This window comes from Sceloporus occidentalis, unplaced genomic scaffold (genome assembly GCF_023333645.1).
Source record: "Sceloporus occidentalis isolate IW3139 unplaced genomic scaffold, rSceOcc1.0.p SCAF_3, whole genome shotgun sequence".
Lineage (NCBI taxonomy): Eukaryota > Metazoa > Chordata > Lepidosauria > Squamata > Phrynosomatidae > Sceloporus > Sceloporus occidentalis.
This window is the reverse complement of record NW_028316983.1, coordinates 64,705,379-64,727,232: the sequence shown is the minus strand read 5'-3', so window position 1 is coordinate 64,727,232 and position 21,854 is coordinate 64,705,379. Positions and strand designations below refer to the sequence as shown.

The window sequence follows — 21,854 nt, the reverse complement described above, 5'->3', positions numbered from 1 at the left end:
GGGTTGTTCCGAGGCGCTTCCGCAGTCAATCCAAAGCGACTCTTCATTTTGGTGAATTTGGTAACAAGCGAATTCACAAAAATTGCTTCTAAGCTCACTTCGATTTCACTCTGAATTGGTCTGGTGTGGAATGCAACTTTGCTTCCATCCAGGTACACCCCCCACCCCAAACCTCCACATTTCCCATGATGCTGTGCTGCAATTTTGCCCCATTTGCTTTTGGTGCTCCTTCAAGCACAGAGGTGGATGTAGCTGACAGGGATGAAGGAAATTAAACAGGAGGCTGGGGGGCAAGATGGGAGCAACGCAGGGGGCCATCGGAAGCAGGGGGGAGCAACAAACTCCAACTCCCAGAATTCCATAGCCTCGAACCAAGGACCCATCAACACACCCCAACTCCCAGAATTCCCTCCCAGAATTCCATAGCAGTGAGCCAGGACAGTTAAAGTGGAGTCAAACCGGATTATTTTCCCAGTGCAGATGCAACCTAAGAGAAGGCAACTGTTACAAAGGGAAGGAGAGTGGATTGGATTCAGGGAGGTGGTACTTTAGGGAGCATGGAGAATAAGGGAAACTGGATACATCTGAAGGAAGCAGTTGGGGGATGCAGGGAAATCTGACACGGAGGACCCAGGACACATTCTTAGGAAGCAAGGGGGCATGGAGGGAAATCTGACAGGGAGAATCAGGATACATTTGCAGGAAGCAGGTGGGGGACGCAGGGAAATCTGACAGAGAGGACCCAGGACACATTCTAGAGTAAATTGAGTAAAAAATAGAATAAAATAGAAGGGAAGAAGAAATGTGAAGCTGTCATTCATGTGAGGCTAGCATTCATGTGAAACTGGAATCAGGAAGTGGCCCCCTTCTTCACCCTGGAAGTGCAAAGGTTCACGATGCGTTCAGACCCCCACTGAGCATACGCAAGGGTCCCAATTTGAATCGGTGAATCGGCATGGTATGTACTGGTGTGATAATTCAATGTGCCCTCACTCTGCTTTGACTCAGAAATGGTCACAATTTTGTTCTTCACGTGTGATAATTCATCACGTGAATTGCCTTGGATTCAAAGTGACTCTGCTTCACCCTCGCTACGGAAGGGCTACGGAAGGGCTTTGGATTAGAGTTCCAGTTTCATGTGTGATAAGGGCCTATAATAAGAGACCAGAGCTCAAATTCCAGCTCAGGCAGGGAAACCCACTGGATGACCATGAGCAAGTCACTGTCCCAGCCTCAGAGGATGGCCAGGGAAACCCCCCTCTAAAGAAACTTGCCAAGAGATCCCCTGTGATAGGTTCGCCATCAGTCAAAAATGACTTGGAGGCACACAACAACAACAACAGTAACAGCAACATTAGGACGTACTAAAACAAATGACAGTACTTGACCATGGGAAAACCTTACTTGTCCATAGAAAAACCATACCTGCCCACAGAGAATCATAGGAGAAAACATGCCCATAGAGAGGATCATTAGAAAATACTTGTCCATAGGGAAACATTGCTGAATACTTGCCCATAGGGAGTTATTGGAGAATACTTGCCCATAGAAGTCATTGCAGAATATGTGCCCAGTGTTTCCCTGTGGGTAAGTCTTCCCCTATGACTCTCTATGGGCAAGTATGGTTTCCCTATGGGCAAGTACTGTCATTTGTTTTAGTACATCCCAACAAGAAGTAGCCCTGAACATTTCAAAGGAATTCATGCGAATGTGTCTAGGAGATGCATTAGATGGGTTTTGTTTTTAAAACTCTTTCAAACCACCATATTTATTTCCTCCCCCTTTCACTCAGACAATAGGAAAATTCCTCCAGGCTCAACTCAAGGGCACAGGCCACATTAACAAACAAACTTGGCGGCTCCTCACTTCCTCACAAAACAAAAGGGAGCCCTGACAGGAAGCCACCTTGTAGATGCACTACCCACTGGGCATCATGGGGAGAGTGTGCGAGCCCCGTCTGCACTGCAGAAATAATCCAGTTTGACACTACCTTAACTTCCAAGGCTCAATGCAATGGAATTTCTGGAGTTTGTTGTTTTGTGAGCTATTTAGCCTTCCCTCTCAGAGAGTTCTGGTGCCACACACAAACTATAAATCCCAGGATTTCCATAGGATGGGGCCATGAGAGCAAAAGCAGTGTCAAACTGTAGTGTGGCAGCAGCTCAAGGCCTAATAATAATAATAATAATAATAATAATAATAATATATTTATTTATTTGCATTCTGGTTTTTCACAAAGGAATCAAAACGGATTCCAGCAGTATAAATAAAACATCAAACAATTAAAAATTACAATTTAAAAACCCCAACCCTCCCCCCAATCATAAAAACAGTGATCAACCCATAAAAAGAGATTAAAAAATTTAAAACTATCCAATAGGAATACTGTACATTGAAATTGCAGGCAGATTAGTGCAAGAAATGAATCTTCCTGTAGAGGAGGGGGTGACAGGGATCATGGTATCAATCAATTTGGTGTCGGTATCAATAGAGGGGGGGGGGCAAGTCTGATGGATCTAATGGATCTAACCTAGTCTGGGAAGGCCTGCTGGAAGAGATCCATCTTAATAGCCTTTTTAAAGGCTTCCAAGGTGGTAATATGGCAGATCTTGTCCAGCAGGTCTTTCCAGAGCCTGGGAGCAGCTGATGAGAAGGTCCTCTGGGTCTCCTGCCTGGTGGCAGACATTCTCTCAATAAGATACTTCTGTACCACAGCAAACTACAGATTCCAGGATTTCATAGCATGGAGCCCTGGCTTTATTCCTCCAGGGCCGATTCACCCGCATAAGTGCCACGCTGGGTGAGGGAAGTTCTTCAAAAGCAGCGCAAAGCCGAGGTGGCGAAACTAGATGCCGCCTCCGAAAGAAATTCAGTTTGACACCGCTTTAGCCACCCTGGTTCCATCCTGCAGAATGCTGGGATTTGTAGTTTGGTGAGGCACCTGCACTCCTTGGCAAAGTCAGATAAACACTTTGTAAAACTGCAAATCCCAGGATTCCATAGGGTGGGGCTACAGCAGTTAAAAGTGGTGTCAAACTGCATTATTTCTACAATGTATATGCACTCTGCATGGCCTCTGCTGCCCAAGGTCTGAACAAACTGAGGAGATGGGCTACAGTTGCAGGTATGGGGATCCTTTGGACAGGCCCTCAGATGTCTTCACTGCAAAGGAGGACAAAGCACCACAAAATGGAGGACCTCAAAGAAAAATGGAAGACATGACCAAATAAAAGCTAAAAACACTCATCTGACTACAAATTCCTGCTGCTTTGTCCTGATTCAAATGGAGAGCATTTATGAATTTCTCCTGGACAGAAGGTTGAAATGGAGGACATGTCCTGGAAAAGGAGGACCTCTGGTGACCCTTCTCTCTTCCAAATAGAGTAGACCTACTGAATCAAGGGGGTGCCAAGAATGTCTCAATTCATAATTCCTGGGGCAACCATGTCAAATACAGCAGCTTGGTGGTGGGTGCTTTTATGTCCTTTACGACTTATGGCAACCATGTCAAGGGGATTTCTTGGGCAACTTGCTTCAGAGGGGGTTTGCCATGGCCATCCTCTGAGGCTGAGAGTTTGTGACTTGCCCAGTGGCTTTCATGTACTGCCTTTTAAAAGATATATTTGTGTGTGTGTCTCATTCATCCCCCCCCCACCTTTGTACCCTGGACTCATTATTATAGCCTGTTTGGACAAGAAGTATCACATCAACTTTGTTTTCATTTGGGGGGCATTGACTCGGGTGGGAGAAGAACAGAGGCACCTTTACCATTCACTTTTATTGATTAGATTTATAGCCTGCCTTTCTGCCCAAATGGGACTCAAGGTGGCTTACAAGAATTTTAAAAAAAGAAATGAAATGAAAGGATAGATCTTCTAAAACATGAAAGACAAAGGGATCTTGTTGCACCTTTGAGACTAAGGGGAAGAGAAAAGTTGGTAGCCTGAACTTTGGTAGACTAGAGAAGACATGGGCTGAAGCCTACCAAAGCTCAGGCTACCAACTCAGGAAGTGGGCTCAAGTCTCCCAAGGTTAGGCTATACGAACATGTCTTTGAATGAGTTACAGAAGTTGGAAATTAATGAAATAATTTGTTGTTGTTGTTATCCACCCTCGAGTTGATCTCAACCCATGGCAACCCTGAATATGAGACATCTCCAAGAGTCGCTATGTGCAGGTCCTGCAAATTCATACCCATGAACTCCTCCATAAGAGTCCATCTAGCATGTGACCTTCATCTTTTTCTTCCTCCCTCCACCTTTCCTAGTTTTATTGTTTTATCCAGTGAGTTGTGCCTCCTCATGATGTGGCCAAAGTACGACAGCCTCAGTCTGGACATCTTGGCTTCCAGAGAGATCTGCTCTAGGAGCCATTTGCAACAATAATATAAATTAATAATAATAATAATAATAATAAGGCTATTAAAACATCCACTCTTGAAAGCAATTCCCTCTTGCTCACTCCTGCCTCCTTGGGGCTCTCAAGAGCCCTTCTTCACCACCTCGCCTTCTGTTTCCAAAAAGCCTGGCGGTTGGAAGCACTTTCCTCCCTGGGGGTGGGAGGGGCGTGGCCAAGGAGGGGCGTGGCTTCGTGTGCCCCCCCCCCTCCTGTCCTGCCTTGCTTCAGAGACACGATTTGCATCCAGCCTCATTATTTCATCCGGACTTCCTGCTCACTTTCTATTGGCTGCAGGTAGAGAGAGAATGGCTTAAGGGTAGTTTGCAAAGAGAGAGAAAGTGAGTGTGCCTTTCGGAGGAGGAAGGAAGGAAGGAGGGAGGGGGGAGAGAAGAAACTCATGCAAATGTCTGCTGGATCCTTTTCCTGTCAACACACACGCTGCTTTCTTCCTCTGCCTCCTCCTCGTTTGCTGACTCGTGTCTTGTGAATCGGAGCAGTGGGGATCGGGACGCGTGTCAGAGGCATCTTTCCTGGCTCTGGCTCCTCTCCTTTTGCTGGATCTGTAGAGCGGGGTTTGTCCCCCTCTTTCCCCTGCCTTGCTCCAGGCACATGGTGGGCAAGGAAGCAGCACCACCACCACTAGCACCACCACCACCAGCAGCAGCAGAAGAGGGTCGTCGGGACCCGCCCCTCCGCCAGCACCATGAATGAGATGTCCAGCTTCTTGCACATTGGGGACATCGTCTCCCTCTACGCCGAAGGCTCGGTCAATGGCTTCATCAGCACTTTGGGGTGAGTCAGAGGGAGATCCCCCCCAAGAAGGTCTGCTCAGGGAAAGAGGTTAGACTAGAGGCTGCCTTTGGAGGAAAGGGAAGCAAAGAGGCAAGCAGGCTTTCTTTAGGAAGGCTTTCACAGCCGGCATCTATACTTTTTTATTAATGGTTTTTTAGGGCTATGTGGCCCTGTTCTGGAAGAGTTTATTCCTGACTTTTCGCCTGCATCTGCATGCAGAGCATGGTGGCATGGAGGTGTGTGGTGTGTGCGTGACACACACACACACACACCTTGGGGACCCTACCAAAGTTGGCTCAGGTCTCCCATAGCTCAGGCTGCCAACTGAGGAAGTGGGCTCACAGTGTGTGTGTGTGTGTGTGTGTGTGTGTGTGTGTGTGTATCCCACTCACTCCCATGCCACCATTCCCTGAGCCCACTCCGATGCTCTAATGCTCAGGCTACCAACCAAGAAAGTGGGCTCACATATATATACAGTGGGCCCTTGGTATATGCAGGGCTTCGGTTCCAGTGTCCCCCGTGGATACCAAAATCCGTGGATGCTCAAGTCCCATTCAATACAGGGGCACAGTAAAAAAGGTGTCCCCTGTATAAGATGGCAAAATTAAGGCTTGCTTATAGGAATTGGTTTATCTGAAAAACATTTTTAAACTACAGATGCTTGAATTCGTGGATAAACAGTCTCTGGATATGGAGGGCTCACTGTATATACCCACTCACTCCCATGCAACCATTCCTGAGCCCACTCCGATGCTCCAAGTCTCCCAATGCTCAGGCTACCAACTGAGAAAGTAGGCTAAAGTCTCCCAAAGTTTCAGGCTACCAACTGAGGAAGTGGGCTCATTTATACCCCACTCATTTCCATGCCACCATACTCTGAAGATGCCAGCCACAGATGCAGGCGAAACGTCAGGAATAAACTCTTCCAGAACACGGCCACATAGTTGGGAAAACCCTGCCAAAAAACCTAAAGCTTCCTTCCCTCCTTCCTCTGCTCTTGCTGGCATCTCTCTTATTAAGGTGCTTTCCTTCATCTTTGAGTGCCAGGGCAATGGCAGTCCCCAGGGGTCTTGCAAAAAAGCCAGGAGCAGTACTGCCATGAGCCCGAGACTATAAAGGGGAGCCGAAGTTCTGGAAAGAGGCCCACAATCTCCTGTGGGGTGCTTTCAGGTCGTTTCTGACTGATAGCCAACCTGGTTTTCTTGGCAAGATTGGTTCATGTGTGTCTGCTATTGCTCTCCTCTGAGGCTGAGAGAGTGTGACTTGGCCAATTGGCTTTCCATGGCCAAGTCAGGATTTGAATCCTGGTCTCTCAGAGTTCTAGTCCAATGCTCAAACCACTACACCATGCTGGCTAGACCTCCAACATGTGTGTGTGTGTGTGTGTGTGTGTGTATGAACTATATACAGTGGGCCCTTGGTATCTGCTGGGGTTTGGTTTCAGGACCCCCCATGGATAGCAAAATCCATGTATGCTCAAGTCCCATTAAATATAATGGCACAGTAAGATGGTGTTCCTTGTCTAAAATGGCAAAATCAAGGTTTGCTTTTGAGAATTTCTATATTTTAAAAATATTTTCTAACTGTGGATGCTTGAATCCGTGGATAAAAAAATCCGTGGATATGGAGGGTTGATTGTACTTATGTGCATGCACACGTGCGTGCACACACACATACATAGACAAGCAGAGTTCTTTGCTTAAAAAAGTAGTTGGGATCTTGTTCTCTGGATTTGGAAGGGGAGAGGTGAAGGGAGGATGTAGGGGTTTCTCTAGCAGGAACTGGCCAGGATCTTCTGCTAAACAAGGGAAGGGGATTGAAAAGTTGGGCCCTGGAGAGTTTGGGACTGGCAATGTCTTTCTGCTCTAGGGCTGCAGCCTGTTTCCTAACCAGCAGGGGGAGGACAGTCAAAACTCAGGCCCACTTTGAGATGGGGTATAATGCAGGGGTCCTTCGAAGTGTAGTGGTTTCAGCATTGGACTACATGATTCTGGAGATTGGGGCTAGAGTCCCCACTTGGCCAGGGTATCCAGACGTCCTCCTTTTCCTGGACATGTCCTACCTTTCGACCTTTTTTCCAGGAGGAATTCCAAACTGTCCTGCATTTTGAGCTTGACTAAACCACAAATTTACATTTTTATGGCTGCATGCACACTGCAGAAATAATCTAGTTTAACAAAGCGGTGTCAAACTAGATTGTTTCTGCAGTGTGGATGCAGCCTATGAGTGTTTCAAGCTTTTAATTTGGACATGTTCTATATTTCCCCTCAAATGCCCTACATTTCACAGAGTCTTGCCCTCCTTCACTGTTGTGACATCTGGTCATCCTGCTGCTAGGCCACGAAAGCCACTGGGTGACCTTGGGCAAGTCACGCTCTCAGGGGAAGTCAGCCTCAGGGGAAGGCAATGGCAAACCTCTGAACGAATCTTGCCAAGAAAACTCCATGGCCTTAGTGCCACCATAAGTTGGGAACGAGTTGAAACACAACAAAAAAACCTGTAGTGGTCATCCTTGGGTAACAGGAAAGATGGTGGGCCGGTTTCCTAGGCATCAGAGGAATTGCCCTTCTTCTCCCTGTCTCACTGATGCAGAGGCACATTCACATTCTCCAGATATTTTTGTATGTATGCCAGCATTAAGACAAAAATTTACTATGGCTCATCAAACACCTAGAGGACAACATGGTGTGAAAAAACTGGCCAGGTTTACCTTGTTGATGTTAACTGCCTTCAAGTCGATCCTGATTCATAATGATCCTGTCAATGAGTCTCTCTGTCCTCTGGTCTGCTCAAGTCCTGTAGACTCAGGCTCATGGCCTCCTTAACTGTGTCCAGCTATATGGCATGGGGTCTTCCTCTCTTTTTACTGCTTTCCATCTTCCCTATTATTATTGTCTTTTCCAATGAGTCACGCCATCTCATGATGTGACCAAAGTACAACAACCTCAGTTTTATCATCTTGGCCACTAGAGGATATTTCAGGCTTGATCTGTTCAAGGACCCATTTGCTTGTCTTTTTGGCTATCCAAGGTTGGCCTTAGGATTGTGTCAGAAACGACTTGAAGGCACATCACCACAACAAATGGTGTAGTGGTTTCAGTGTGGAGCTAGGGCTTCAGGAGACCAGGGTTCAAGTCCTCACACGGTCATGGAAATCCATTGGGTGACTTTGGGCAAGTCACACTCTCTCAGTCATAGAAGAAAGCAATGACAGACCTCCTTTGAATATATCTTATCAAAAGAACCCTATGATAGATTGGAGTCAACAAATTTTAATCCAGCCAGGCCCTTCTTGGGTGTATATATGTGTGGACAAATTAATTTGCACTGGGTGATCATCAATCTGATGAATAGAACACAAGCAAAGTTGTTGGAGGAGCGGGAGAATATCTGAACAATTGTGATCATTATTATGACCCGTATATGTGACTACCTGAGAACCCCTTTGTCCAAAGCTTCTCCCCTGGAAGCACACACATATGCAGAATGCTCCAGTCCTAACTTTTGCATTAATATGACATATACATGCTTAGGTTTCTTTCGATGCACTGAAGCTTTAGGAATGTATCAGTCTCCTGGCTATTTTACATTATACTTCTGTGATGGTCCTACTTTGATCTCACCCTTGAATCTCCCATGTGCAACTCAAGAACATGAATTCAATTATGGCATATACATGCTTAGGTTGTATGGATCCATGTGGGCTGGAGTTTATGAGAGCTTATGCCAGACAGAACTTGTTAGGTGCCACCAAACTTTTTGTTGCATAGACAAGTGATTCCCCACCTTTGACTTTTGAGATGTTTCAGGCATTAATTCACAGAAGCCCTAGTCAGAAATGCATAGCCGAACAGCCAGAGAATCTGTATACTGAAATTCAAAACCTCTGGAGGACCAAAGGCTGAGAACCATTAAGTACAGATTAATATTGCTCTCTAGTGCATAAAAGGCCTTCCTTTTTGTTTTGGTCTTTTCCCCTCCTGAAAAAGCAAATGGTTTCACGAACTGTATCTGCCTTTCCTGAATCACTGTGACCTTGCCTCTTCTGTGTTGTCTGCTCCCAGTCAACCCTCCCATCTTTGTTCCTCCAAATCTCTCCTTTCACTTTTTTCTTGTCTTCAGTTTAAGAGTGTATACCTGCTGGGCAGGGACTTTGTCAGTTGTGTGCTCTATGTAGTGCCTAGTGTGTGGTGGCTGGCGCTGAGTAAATGCTAATTAGCAGCCATGAATCAGTGCTTGCAAACTGTGACATAACTTGCCAAGTAGCTTGTCAGCAGCATACAGTACACTCAGTTGCTGCTAAAGCTTGCCATCCAGTGGTGCTAATTTATTATTTGCTCTGGTGGGCCATTTGTATCCCCAGCAGATTCTATAAGCTGTTCTCCAAGAGAAGAAAAGGAACAAGAGTTGTGTAACCGGCTGAATCCTAGGCTTCTCTCTGTCAAAGCTTTTAGAGCTGTATTGCATGACATCTCATGGGGACACCTGTCTATTTACTATAGGAACAATATTGGGGAAAATTAATTTTGGGGTGACAACTCTTATAATCCCCCAGCCAGCACTGCCACTGGAATCGTAGTCTAAAAACGTAACTTTTTCAAGCTGTGAGTAGAGGTCAGCAGCCATGGGCCACACCCCACAACCTGCAGCCCAAGCCATTCTTTTGTAACCTCATCTCTTTTTATAAAGACTACATAATCAGATATTACAGAATTGATCATTCTAAGAGTAAGGACATGTTTACATGTGTCTTTGCTGCATTTCTGCTATGGCTTTATGTAAGCTATGGATGCAGAAGCTGAATGGTGAAGGAGATGGATACATTGGATAGCCACCTCTATGGAGGCTGTAAATTAATCCATATTTGTGCCAATCTTTGGTAGTGAAAAGGAGGCTTAATGCAGGGCATTGTGCTGACCATGTGAGTTGAATGCACTCCACAGAAAGTTCAATTCTGGTTAAATGAACCTGTAGTTGTACAATGAGACCCCAAGTGACAAAAGACAGCTTCTCCTTCTCTTGAAACAGGTTCTTCTGCTTAATTATAGATGGTTGTATAAATTGCTCTAAGGAAGCTTCACCAATCTGTTGACCTCCAGATATTTGGGGAAATGATTATAATCATTTCCTTTTAGGCTAATAGCCAACACATCTGGAGATCAGTAGGTCTAGGGAGGATGCTCTCAAGGGCTTGTATTGTTACAATTATAGAAGATCAGGCTGATGCTTAGGAAGCAACGACCGGTGCCCTATATGGCAGGAAATTGTGTTACCTCTGTGGCTGCATTCACACTGCAGATATAATCCAGTTTGACACCACTTTAACTGTTATGACTCAGTGCTGTTCTGGAAACTATAGGGCCCGAACAGACAGGCCAAAATAAAGCTGCTTCGGATCACTTTGGAGGAATGCTGTTTAAATGCTGCATGCGTCCTAAGAGGCCAAAAGCCACGCCAAAGCCACACTCCAATCCTAAGCTTTGGTGCTGCTTCTGGACTCTTAAGATGTGTGTGTCATTTAAACAGCATACCTCCAAAGTGACCCGAAGCAGCTTTATTTTGGCCTGTCTGTTTGGGCCCTATAGTTTTGTGAGACATTTAGCCTTGTCTGTCAAATAGCTCTGGTGCCACAACAAACTACAATTTACAGAATTCCATAGCACTGAGCCATGACAGTTAAAGTGGTGATTATTTATCCACTACAGATGCAGCCTGTAAACATCATTGCAGTCTTTATGGTATACCACACATTGAAATCAAGTAAATATGTTGGGAGGATTCTTTCATCATTACGCTTTTGAATGACAGCACACTGTCTTGCAAATATTCACTGGCTAGTCTCATCCTGCTATGTGGATTCCTAAATAGTAGATAGACCATCAAATTAGTGTACTGTACAAATAATCATAGAATAGGGGTGAGAAACATGCAAATGCCCGGATGTTGCTAAACTGCAACTCCTCTAACATTCCTTGGCATTGGCTATATGGATTAGGAGTGCTGGAACTTGCAGTCCAACAACATCTAGAGGGCCCAGCGTGTGTGTGTGTGTGTGTGTGTATCTGCTTGCCTACAGCAAAATACAAACATAAGAATATTGCAAAAAGTTGGATGAACATTTCAAAATACTTGTAGAAAATTATTTTAGCCACAAAATGTAATGTTCTTAGACCCAACCAAAGTTACCTTCTGTGAGATTTAAGTAGAAATTGGGACATGCTGATGATGCTTGCCTCCCACCCAAGTATAAGGCAGCCTATACAAAACAGTGACAGAGCTGCAATTTAAATGGAAAGAGAGCTATTGTCTGGGAGTACTGGGGCAATGGAGATGACGACCAAATTATTCTCCATTAAAGATAGCTTTTGAAATCTCTGCAATTTGCAGTATAGTCACTTACATGGCTACTCAGAAATAAGTCCCTTTTAGTTGAATAAGCTGGATTTGCTGTAATTCTAATGTTAAATTAATTTGCAATGCTAATATAATGTAATTCTAATATTAAATTATTTGCAGTGTTTATTCATATTCTGGATGGGTAAAGTTATCCATGCCTCTGTTGATGTGTGTATCACTATGAGAGCAGATGTAATATCCTGTCTAAGCTATGAATCAGACAGTCTGTGGTGTGTACTTATGTTCTACCTTGAAAAAGGTGTCTTTAAGCTTTTCCCCCTCCAGCTGCAAAATGTAAATAATAATATTTATCTGGCTTAACAAGGTTGTGGTAAAGATTATAATATATTTAATGTTGCAGAACACCCCAAATTTAATAACAATATGAAATATTATGATGATGGGCTGCCCTTCAAGCTTCCATCTCCATTTCAAACTGGCTTCAGGACAGGATATGAAGTGGAGACTGCCATGGTCACCTTAACTGATGACCTTCGTCTAGGCATCGACAGAGGGAGTGTGACCCTGTTGGTGCTCCTAGACCTCTCAGCGGCATTAGACACAATAGATCATGACATCCTCTTGGAATGCCTGAGAGAGTTAGGAATCCGAGGCACTGCGTTGCAGTGGTTCCGTTCCTTCCTCTCGGGTAGGTTCCAGAGAGTGATGCTCGGGGACAGTTGCTCCTCAAAAATGGAGCTTAATTGTGGCATCCCTCAGGGTGCCATCCTGTCCCCGATGCTATTTAACATTTATATGAAGCCGCTGGGAGAAATCATCTGTAGACATGGGGCGGGGTGTTATCAGTACACTGATGACACCCAAATATATTTCTCCACATCTAGGGCATCAGCAACGGCGTCAGATGGCATTTCTCCCCTCAATCAGTGTCTTGAGCCAGTAATGGACTGGATGAGGGAAAACAAACTCAAGCTGAAGCCAGACAAAACGGAGGTACTTACAGTAGGAGCTCCTATACCAGGTATTGGGCTGCAACCTCCAGTCCTAGAGAGTTCACGCTCTCCTCAAAGGACTGTGTTTGTAGTCTGGGAGTGCTTCTTGATCCGTTGATTCAGATGAGAAATTAGGTGACTGCGATGGTCAAGAGTGCCTGCTATCAGCTTGGCTGATACGTCAGCTGCACCCTTTCCTGGAATTGGATGACCTCAAAACTGTAGTACATGCACTGGTAACCTCAATACTTGACTTTTGCAATGAGCTCTACATTTGGCTACCTTTGTGCCTAGTCCGAAAACTTTAATTGGTACAGAATATGGCGGCCAGGTTGATCACTGGAACATCTAGGAGTGACCATATAACATCAATATTAATGTCACTCCACTGGCTGCCTATTAGTTTTCGAGCACAGTACAAGGTGTTGGTTATTACCTTTAAAGCCCTACGGCTTGGGCCCAATCTATCTAAGGGATCGCCTACTTCCATATAATCTGCCCCATACTCTCAGGTCCTCTGGGAAGAATTTATTGCAACCTATAAAAACTAGACTGACTGCAACTTCCCAGAGAGCCTTTTCTGCAACCTGTCCCAGCCTGTGGAACGGCCTGCTGGATGAGATCCATCAAATCACCAACTTAGACAGCTTCAAGAAAACTGTCAAGACGGATCTCTTCCAGCAGGCCTTTCCAGAATAAACTACTCGGCCATGTGGTGATTGCCCCCCCCCCCCCATATATATATTATGACTCTGCCACTTTTATTGGTTTTAATTGTTATGTAATTTTAAATTCTATATTGATTAATCGTCTTTTAAGGGGGGGATATTTTGTATATATGGTTGTATTTTAACTCTTGTAAGCCGCTTTGATTGTTTTTAACAAAAAGTGGGATATAATTAACCTTTTATTTATTTTATTTTTATTTATTTATCTCAATGGATCTAGACAAAACAGCAAACAGATTGAAAGCTGAGTTGGTAACTGTCATTTATAGAGCAAAGATCGCTAGCCATTAGTCTGCCGTGTTGTACCGGATATGCTTTAAATCCTTTGCACAGTGTGTCTTTTTATTTTCTATGTTACGATTCTGTTGCTATAGAATTTGAGGGGTTTGATAGCTAACAATTGGGATTTGAGTGGAAACGTTTATGCCTGCATTCAAGCCAGTCATTCTCAACATTTGATTCTTCAGATATTCTAAACTTCAACTCCCACAATTCTTGGCCATTGGCTATGCTAGATGAGGCTTCTGGAAGTTCAAAGCATTTGGAAAGCTAAAAGCTGAGAACCGGTGTTCTAAACCAAATGAAGTGTTTGGGAATGCCACTTGACATTCAAAGACATAGCTGTGTTCGTTTGGAATATCTATATGCAAAAGGATCTTGTAGTACCTTTGAAACCGAGAGAAAGAAGTTGTAGCATAAGCTTTTGTAGACTTGGGCATGGAACAGACCGCGCAAAAAGGGTGGCCTCCCGGAATCTGTTTTTCTGGAGGGAAGCTGCACCACCAAACCGCGCAGCTTCCTATTGGCAGAAAAAGAACCCATGAAAAGTGGGTTCTTTTCAAGCTGCGGTGGTGGCGTAACAAGTGCGCCACTGGCTCACTCATTACGTAAGCGCCACATGGTGCCATGTGGCACTTATGTAACAATGGCGCTCCCCATGTATACAGGACACCACCATTGTTACGCCCTCATCATGTGCTAGAGTTGCAGGACGTGTGGACACTCCGCCTCCAGGCAACCCTAGCATGTGACAAGGGTGTCACAAAGGCCCGTATGTACCGGGCCCTGGTCTGCTTGCATTTGAGGAAGTAAACCAAGTCTATGAAAGCTTATGCTACAACTTTTACCATCCACTTTACAATGTATATCATAGCTAGTTTGTTAGTCAAATAGCCTAGCTAATTCTGGCCATGCCATTTTATACATGTCTCTTTGATTCAGAAGAGGCCTGGAAAGTCCCAGTTTCCCTATGCTGACTTTCCTCTCCACCCATGGAGAAGAACATGAGCTATAATTTTGGGAGGAGAATGACTGAGTCTTGAGTAATGAAAACTGGGTTCAGATTCCAAAACATTGATCTCATAGAGTCAGAGAGAGAGTTACAATTCTTCAAAGGTAGAAATAATGAGAATATGCATAACCATCTGACTGAATAGTCTGTGATTAATTTTATTTGGTTCTGTATATGCTCTTTTTATACATATCAATTGCAGTTATATTGTGCTTGCAAATGTTCCCTATATTGTTTTTGATAAGGGTTAATATTGTACCTTAATATATTTTTTTTAAAGCAATCATCCCCTTCTCTGCATAGTGTGGTGAAAGCCTTTTCAGATGCCTGGGCTGGGCAGAAAAAAATGGAGGTGGTCCTTAAGTTCAATCCTTGACTTATCCATGGGTCATATCAAAATTGATAATTTTGGCCCCCAAACCAGTCCCTTAATTTATACATGAAGTCAGCTTATTCAAGAGTATATATTAGTATGAGCTTTGATTATTCACTGGGAGGTGGGAGGCCTAGCTTCTCTGGTGCAGCAGAGAAAGAAAGAAATGAGTACCTCTTAGCTTTCAGTTTCTCATTCTTGAAACTTGCTTTAACTAAATTTTGAATTTCAACTTGGGTTGGACCATGTCCTTTGGGCTTATGTTTCAATCCTGGCGCATGTTCTTTGCTGAGGCTGGTATTGAGAGCCAGCCAAAATGTTAAAAGTACATGAAATGACAAGGCTGGAATGAATGCAGTAGACAATTAAAGGTTCCATGCAGTAATGAAAGGTTGCTGTCTTATAACAGAAGAATCTGTTGGTGACCGAACATGCCAAAAGGGAATTACCCCAGGGCTAAAGAAAGCTGCCAGTTCCACCCTGTAGCTACTTACTTAGTTTTGAAGTCTTTGCATTAATCTTAAGAGAGAACAGCCAGATAGTGATGATGCTGATTTAAAGCAACTATTGTGAAAGCATTTAGAAAGGTATGAATAAACTCCAAAAGGAGTCTTACTTGCACAGTAGGAGACCCAAGTTGTGATTTCCCTCATTCTTTCAGTTCTGTGAGTAGTTAGTTGTGCACAATATTGATTGAATTCAGCAATAGTTGCTTGACTAATGCTGAGGTGAAGGAAAGAGTGGCTTCGAGACCTGAAGGTCGCAGTTGTACATTCCACAAACTATTGCTATGAAAAGATCTTGCAGTAATGTAGACTTTCATTTGCTCATCTCATAGGATACTTAGGAAATACTCCTAATAATTTTTCTGGGCCAGCCACATCTCTGTCCATACATATTGGCAAAAAATGGTTTGGGAGAGATAAAATGATATGTTGAAAGGAACAGATAATAGCTAAGGGCCACAACCTATGAAATAGTCTTCTCTCATTCCCACTTGTGCTTCTCTTTCTAGGAACATCAAGAAGTAAGGGAAACATGGAGGCTTTGATGTGATAACTAGAGATTTATTTATCCATGTACAGAGATCAACAGTGTTACGTTTTTGGACTACAGCTCCCAGAATCCTCCACACATGCTGGCTGGGGGATTCTGGGAATTTTAGTGCAAACCTGTGACTTCTCCAAGCTTTATAGGTATGTGTCACCTTTTCTTGCAGCAGCTTATACATTTTAAAACCACTTTTAAAATTATTTATGGATGTGATTCAAATTAGAGAGAGAATGAAATTATCTAGTTGCTTGTGCATGTTAAGGTGAGGGCAAGTTGCAGCCTATTTGGCACTTGTGATCAGAGGCTGATAAAAAAAAAAGAGCAGTGTGATTTGGTCCTGGAAACTGGTTCTGTGATTTGATCTTGCAGAGTTCTGCTATGAAGTTGTCAGAATACTTTTTATCAAGAATGACAGAGGGGTGTGTGTTATATATATCCACCCAAAGGCAGCTGCTCCATGTTCAGTTACAGTTGGAGTCCATGTTTTCTCTGTCCTGATTGGGAGCATCTCTTCATGAAGAACTCCCTGATGGGAAGAGGTGTTGAACAGTAGAATGGATTGGAAGGTGGTGGACTCTCCTTTATTGGAAGTTTTTAAACAGGTTGGATGCCCATATCCCAGCTATATGTTCTTGCATGGCAGGAGCTTGGAGTAGATGATCCTTGCAGCCTTTCCAGCTGTATGATTCTTCTGTGGTATTTGCTAACCTTCCTGCTGTTGAAGGAACCTAGGACCTTCTACAGGCCAGGCACAGGCATGGCTAGTACACCACATTATTATCATTGCCTATTATCACAGTGCATTATTATCATTGCAGGTGGAAAACTAGAAGATTTATTTTCAGAGAAAGGCTGGACAACAGATTTGGCTTTCTGTCTTGCTTCTTGCTTCCTTGTTGGTTATTTATAACTATTTTGCCTTGAACTGAACCTATATATAGCTACTGGACAATTGAACTCAGTAGTACTGTAACTGAAGTGGTTCTCCAAGGACTCATGCCCCCCCCAACCCCCAAAATCCTGCTACCTGAGACTATTTTTACCTGGACATGATTGAACCTGGCACTGGCAACCAGTGATAGTAGGCATTCTTGGTGTCTACTACAGAACTGGGCAGAAAGATACATTTGGCAAGAGGTGGTTGTGATTTTCACAAGTTTGAATTAGTTATTGGCCATGTTTGCTGGGTGATTCTGAGAGCATCTGTCCAAACAGGTAACTTCCCAAGTTCTGCATCTTTCCTACGTGTTGTTACTGCTGCCATGATGCAGTCCATATAAAGGTCTTTCAGAGAATCCAAGGATGCTTTGATTCTCTGGAATGAGAATGCTGAAACTTATCCTTCTTCTCATACTCATACAGTTGCAAACCATTATTGTTAATAGGAGAGGTAGTTATGGTTAACCCTGGTATAACCTTAAGCTCAAAGGCATAGCTATGAATGGTTTAGGAAAAAATTAGGTTCTGTCCTCACTTTTGGGCAAGCCAACTAAGCATCTTTTGCAGAACTTGAAGAAGTTATTTTGGGGGCTACAACTCCCACAGTTGGGAGTTGTAGTATTGAAAATTAATTTTTCCAAGCTCTAATTTTCTGGTTGTAAAGTGTGCTGGACTGTGTGGGCCTTATTCTGACCCAGTGAGGCACCTAGCATGGTAATCAGTAAGAGTGCTGTCTTAATGTCACTTTGCCCAGTGTCTTAAATGCTAAGAAATTCATTACTGTTAATGTAGGGTACAACCACTAAACCAAGTGGAAAAACTCACAGTTGTAGTTGGCCTTCTGTATCTACAGATTCTTTATTAATGGATTCAAGCATCCTCAGATTGAAAATATTTTAAAAAGTATAAATACTAAATAACAAGGCTTGATTTTGCCATTTTATATAAGGAATATCATTTTACTGTGCCATTGTATTTAATGGAACTTGAGCATCCACTGATTTTGGTCCTGGAACCAAAACCCAGCAGATATCAAGGGCCCAATGTATTTCAGTTGGAACAGATGTCCATTGATGAAAGCTCTGTTAGAACTATTATTTGCTAGTCTATTTCCCATGTTCACGCAGACTCCTAGATCCTTCTCACATGCACCAATATAGAATGGGTGACACCTACTTTGAAAGCAATACATGCGAAAAGGATCTAGGGGTATTAGTAAACCACAAATTAAACATGACTCAACAGTGTGATGCAGTGGCCAAACAAGTCAATGCAAGTCTAGACTGCTTTAACAGGATTATATTTTCCAGATCAAGGGAAGTAGTAGTGCCACTCTATTTTGATTTACCCAGATTTCACCCAGAATATTGTGTTTTGGGCATCACAGTTCAAGAAGGATATTTACAAGCATGTCCAGAGTAGGGTGACCAAGATGATCAGAGGCCTGGAAACCAAGCCTTATTAGGAACAACTTAGGAGCAAGAGAAGTTTAGCTTGGAGAAGAGAGGGGATACAATAGCTGTATTGAAATACCTAAAAGGGTGTCATGTAGAAGATGGAGTGAACTTCTGTTGCTCCAGAGACTGGAACAAACCAATGGTTTTCTACTGAAAGAAAAAAGATTCCATCAAAACATTTGGAAGAATGTCTTGACTGTAAGAGCTGTTTGACAGTGGAATAGACTGCCTCAGTGGATGGTGGAGACTACTTTTTGGAAGTTTTAAAACAAAGGTTGGATGGCCATCTGTCAAGAGTGCTTTAGTTGTATATTCCTGGACGGAAGGGTTTGTACTAGATTGCTCTTGCTGACCCTACCAACTTTATAATTCTGTGATTTAAGCAAGGCTAGACTGTCATCCATCAAGGGTGCTATAGCTACAAGATTCTTAAATTGGGAAAGGGGTTGGACTAAGTGATATCTAAGTTACTTCTATCTTTATAATTCTAGGGTTTTTTCCTCCCATAGGTAGACCATTCTCCTGTGATGTCAGTCCACTTTTTATAGAACATATTTTGGATAGCATATGGATTGTTCAAACAAATCATGTAAAAACATCTAGTGATTAAATTAATGATTCTTTATGCCACAGGCCACAAACTTGCATTCCACTAGGCAGGACTACTTACTGTGAAAAATGGTGCATGCAAACAGTATGCCAGAGAGTGAGCATGACTATGTGCTGTGAATACACTCTGACCCTGTCAAATAGGAAGGGCTGTGAGTAAACACGGCTGAATAAGTGACTGCTATTTAGTTTTCAATCACACCTTTAGATAACTATTATTGCGGTTGCAGATGGATTTGAAGGGTGGGGCTTCAGGGAGTGAGAATGGCACGCAAAGGAGCAGTAGGACATCACATGTGATATGAACTGTTTTCTCAAGATTACTTCTGTAGTCAGTGGTTTTGAGTAAAAGAAGGGCTGTTTAGGCCACAAGAAAAATACTATAATCTGTATCATGGAAGTACTTTTATCCGGCCAACCAAAAGGACATAAAAACATATGCAAGCTTTTGAGATCTCCATACCTTCAGGACAGTTACAAGGTGTTAGAAAAAGCAGATTGGGACAGCAGGATGCGAGCTGACTTGATCCTGAAATCACATTGGCTGGACAGTGTCTTAGAAAGGAGTAAAGGAGGAATGATCTGGAGACATTCAAAATTTTGTCAGGTAATCTGATGACTTTAGCCTTCACTTGGAGTAACCCCTAGGCAAGCTAGAAAGAAGAAAAAATGCATGCATGCATGCATAAATAATTTTTCAATTTCCAAAAATCAAATAAATTCCAACCTGTGTCCTTCCTAAGTAAAATGCACTGGCTTCTTTATCAATGGAAAACAGAGAAATTGGGCAGTTTTTATATCAAATAAGGCTGGGCTTCAGTTTAGCTGAATTTTAGATATGTTCATAATATTGTTCATTGAGTGTTAAGAAAAAATGAGATCTGTTTCTGTTTGTTAATTGGGATGTAAATGGCTGAAGGGCAACTAATACATTTGAGATTTTATATCAGTGAAAGTAATTACTTTGTAAGAGTGACCACTATCTAATATTCTCTGGTGCATCCTCCTTGATCCTTAGGTCAAATCAAGGATGCATATGTTTCTGAACCAGGCACATGCCAGTTTGTCCACAAAGTAATCATGGGGGAGAAGTGTCAATATTTTAACACTAAACAGAGTGCACATGTGATGGGAATGAAGCACATTTCCCTCCTTGTTTTATCCCCTCCACAAGTCATTGCTTTACGACATGATTCTTCCCAACAGCAACAGCAGTGCACTTTTGGGAGTTTCCTAACTAGGCTTTTTAATCCTGCAAACATCCTGCCCATTTACGGCATTTTTAATACAAAGTGTTCAGATACTATTGTGAATTTGCAACCCTCTCATGTTTTCCCACTGCTATGTCTCTTTTTCTTAACAGAAGTAAAAAAGGGAAGAAGGAAATAATGCTGAGAAGCAAGTTTTATCTTTTCCCTTCTTGGTCCTGTTGTTCCTCTAACATTCATTCTTACTTCTGTTATGACTGCCTTTGCAATTTTTTTTCTCTTTCTCTCTCTCTCTGACAGATCTTCATTTTCTCTTTCTAATATTTCTGCATGTTTCTATTTCCGGCCAGATGTCAACATGAATTCAACAGTTGATCTACTTTCCTTTTGCATCTGTATTTCTATTTCATGCTAAAATGTTCTTATTCTTCTTTCTCTTCAAGCATGGAACCTGGTCTCTTCTTTTTCTTTAATTCACACTGCTGGAAAAAGTTGATTGCTTCCAGCTTTTAAGTATTAAATTTGTTCCTGTGTTGTCTTCCCTTTCTGCAAAGCACTGTGGAAAGAGATCTTGTTTAGCACTGTTGAGACTAACTGAAAGAAACAAGTTGGTAGCAATCTCAAAGGCGCTACAAGAATCCTTCACACTCTTTTAATTTTCCAGACTAAATGGTTATGTATTTGAATTCTACATGCAAGGAACTGGTTTGATTAATGTTTGCTTACTGTAATTGTTATTGCTGTCTTGTCTCTTCCCCATGTTCATCCACTGTCCTCTAATTTTTACTCTTCTACCTATTTGTCTTTGTTTTTCAATGTAGCTCCATTTGCTCATGTTCCTCCAGGATTTGTACTTCCTTCCTTGGAATTCCAGTTAGGGCATTCCTCTTTGTTTTTAAGCCTCCTTCCTCTGCGGTTTCATATCAGTGCTTGTCTCCTTTGGGTTATCTGCCTTACCTTCATTCTACTAATACATTCTTTTTGGCTAAATATTGGTGTCCCCCCCCTTCTATTTCATGTTTCCATTTTTCCCCTCTCACTGTTGCTGGCACCTTTTTTTCTGGAATTCTCTTTTTCCATTCCCAGCATTTGCACCCCTTTTCTTGCAGTTGCATTTAAGAACATATTTATTCTTCCAAGTCTTTGGCCTCTAATCTATCATGCCACCCCTCACCTTGTCTTATATTTTCCAATGGCCAGTGAAAACATCTACTGTACTGTCACAAGTAAAGGAAGAGGGGAAACCTTTAAAAGACATTGCAGTTTATCACACAGGAGGGAATGGGGATTAAATCCCATGAATATCTCTCAAGAGCAAGATTGTTTTCAGACAACATCACACGATGTCGCCATTATTCCGGCATTAACCTGTGAATAAAGTGGCCAAATCGCACCACTTTTTATTTTTGGGAAAATCCTGAAAATAAAAAGCATCACGATTTGGCCACTTTATTCATGGGTTAATGCCGGGATAATGGTGAATTCATGCAACGTCATCTGAAAACAATCCTGCACTTGCGGGATATTCATGGATTTAATACCCATTTATTCATGAGATGCGGGTACTTCCCTCCCAGTTGACAAACTCCACTGATTAATCTCTCTTTGAAAAGACTTTCAAAAGTGCTTCAATTGTCAGACAGCATCTAAGGAGTTT

At 42.8% G+C, this 21,854-nt stretch overlaps 1 protein-coding gene across 2 annotated transcripts in view; it reads left to right on the top strand.

The window, feature by feature from the left end:
• The first annotated feature begins 4,783 nt into the window (after positions 1–4,783).
• Positions 4,784–21,854, top strand: part of ITPR3 (inositol 1,4,5-trisphosphate receptor type 3) — a 128,828-nt gene continuing 111,757 nt past the window's right edge. For both annotated transcript variants that reach the window (XM_089514723.1, XM_089514722.1), the window contains exon 1: positions 4,784–5,190. In XM_089514723.1, coding sequence (XP_089370849.1) covers positions 5,102–5,190 — 89 coding nt within the window. In that variant the 5' untranslated portion in view covers positions 4,784–5,101. The remainder of the gene's footprint in view (positions 5,191–21,854) is intronic.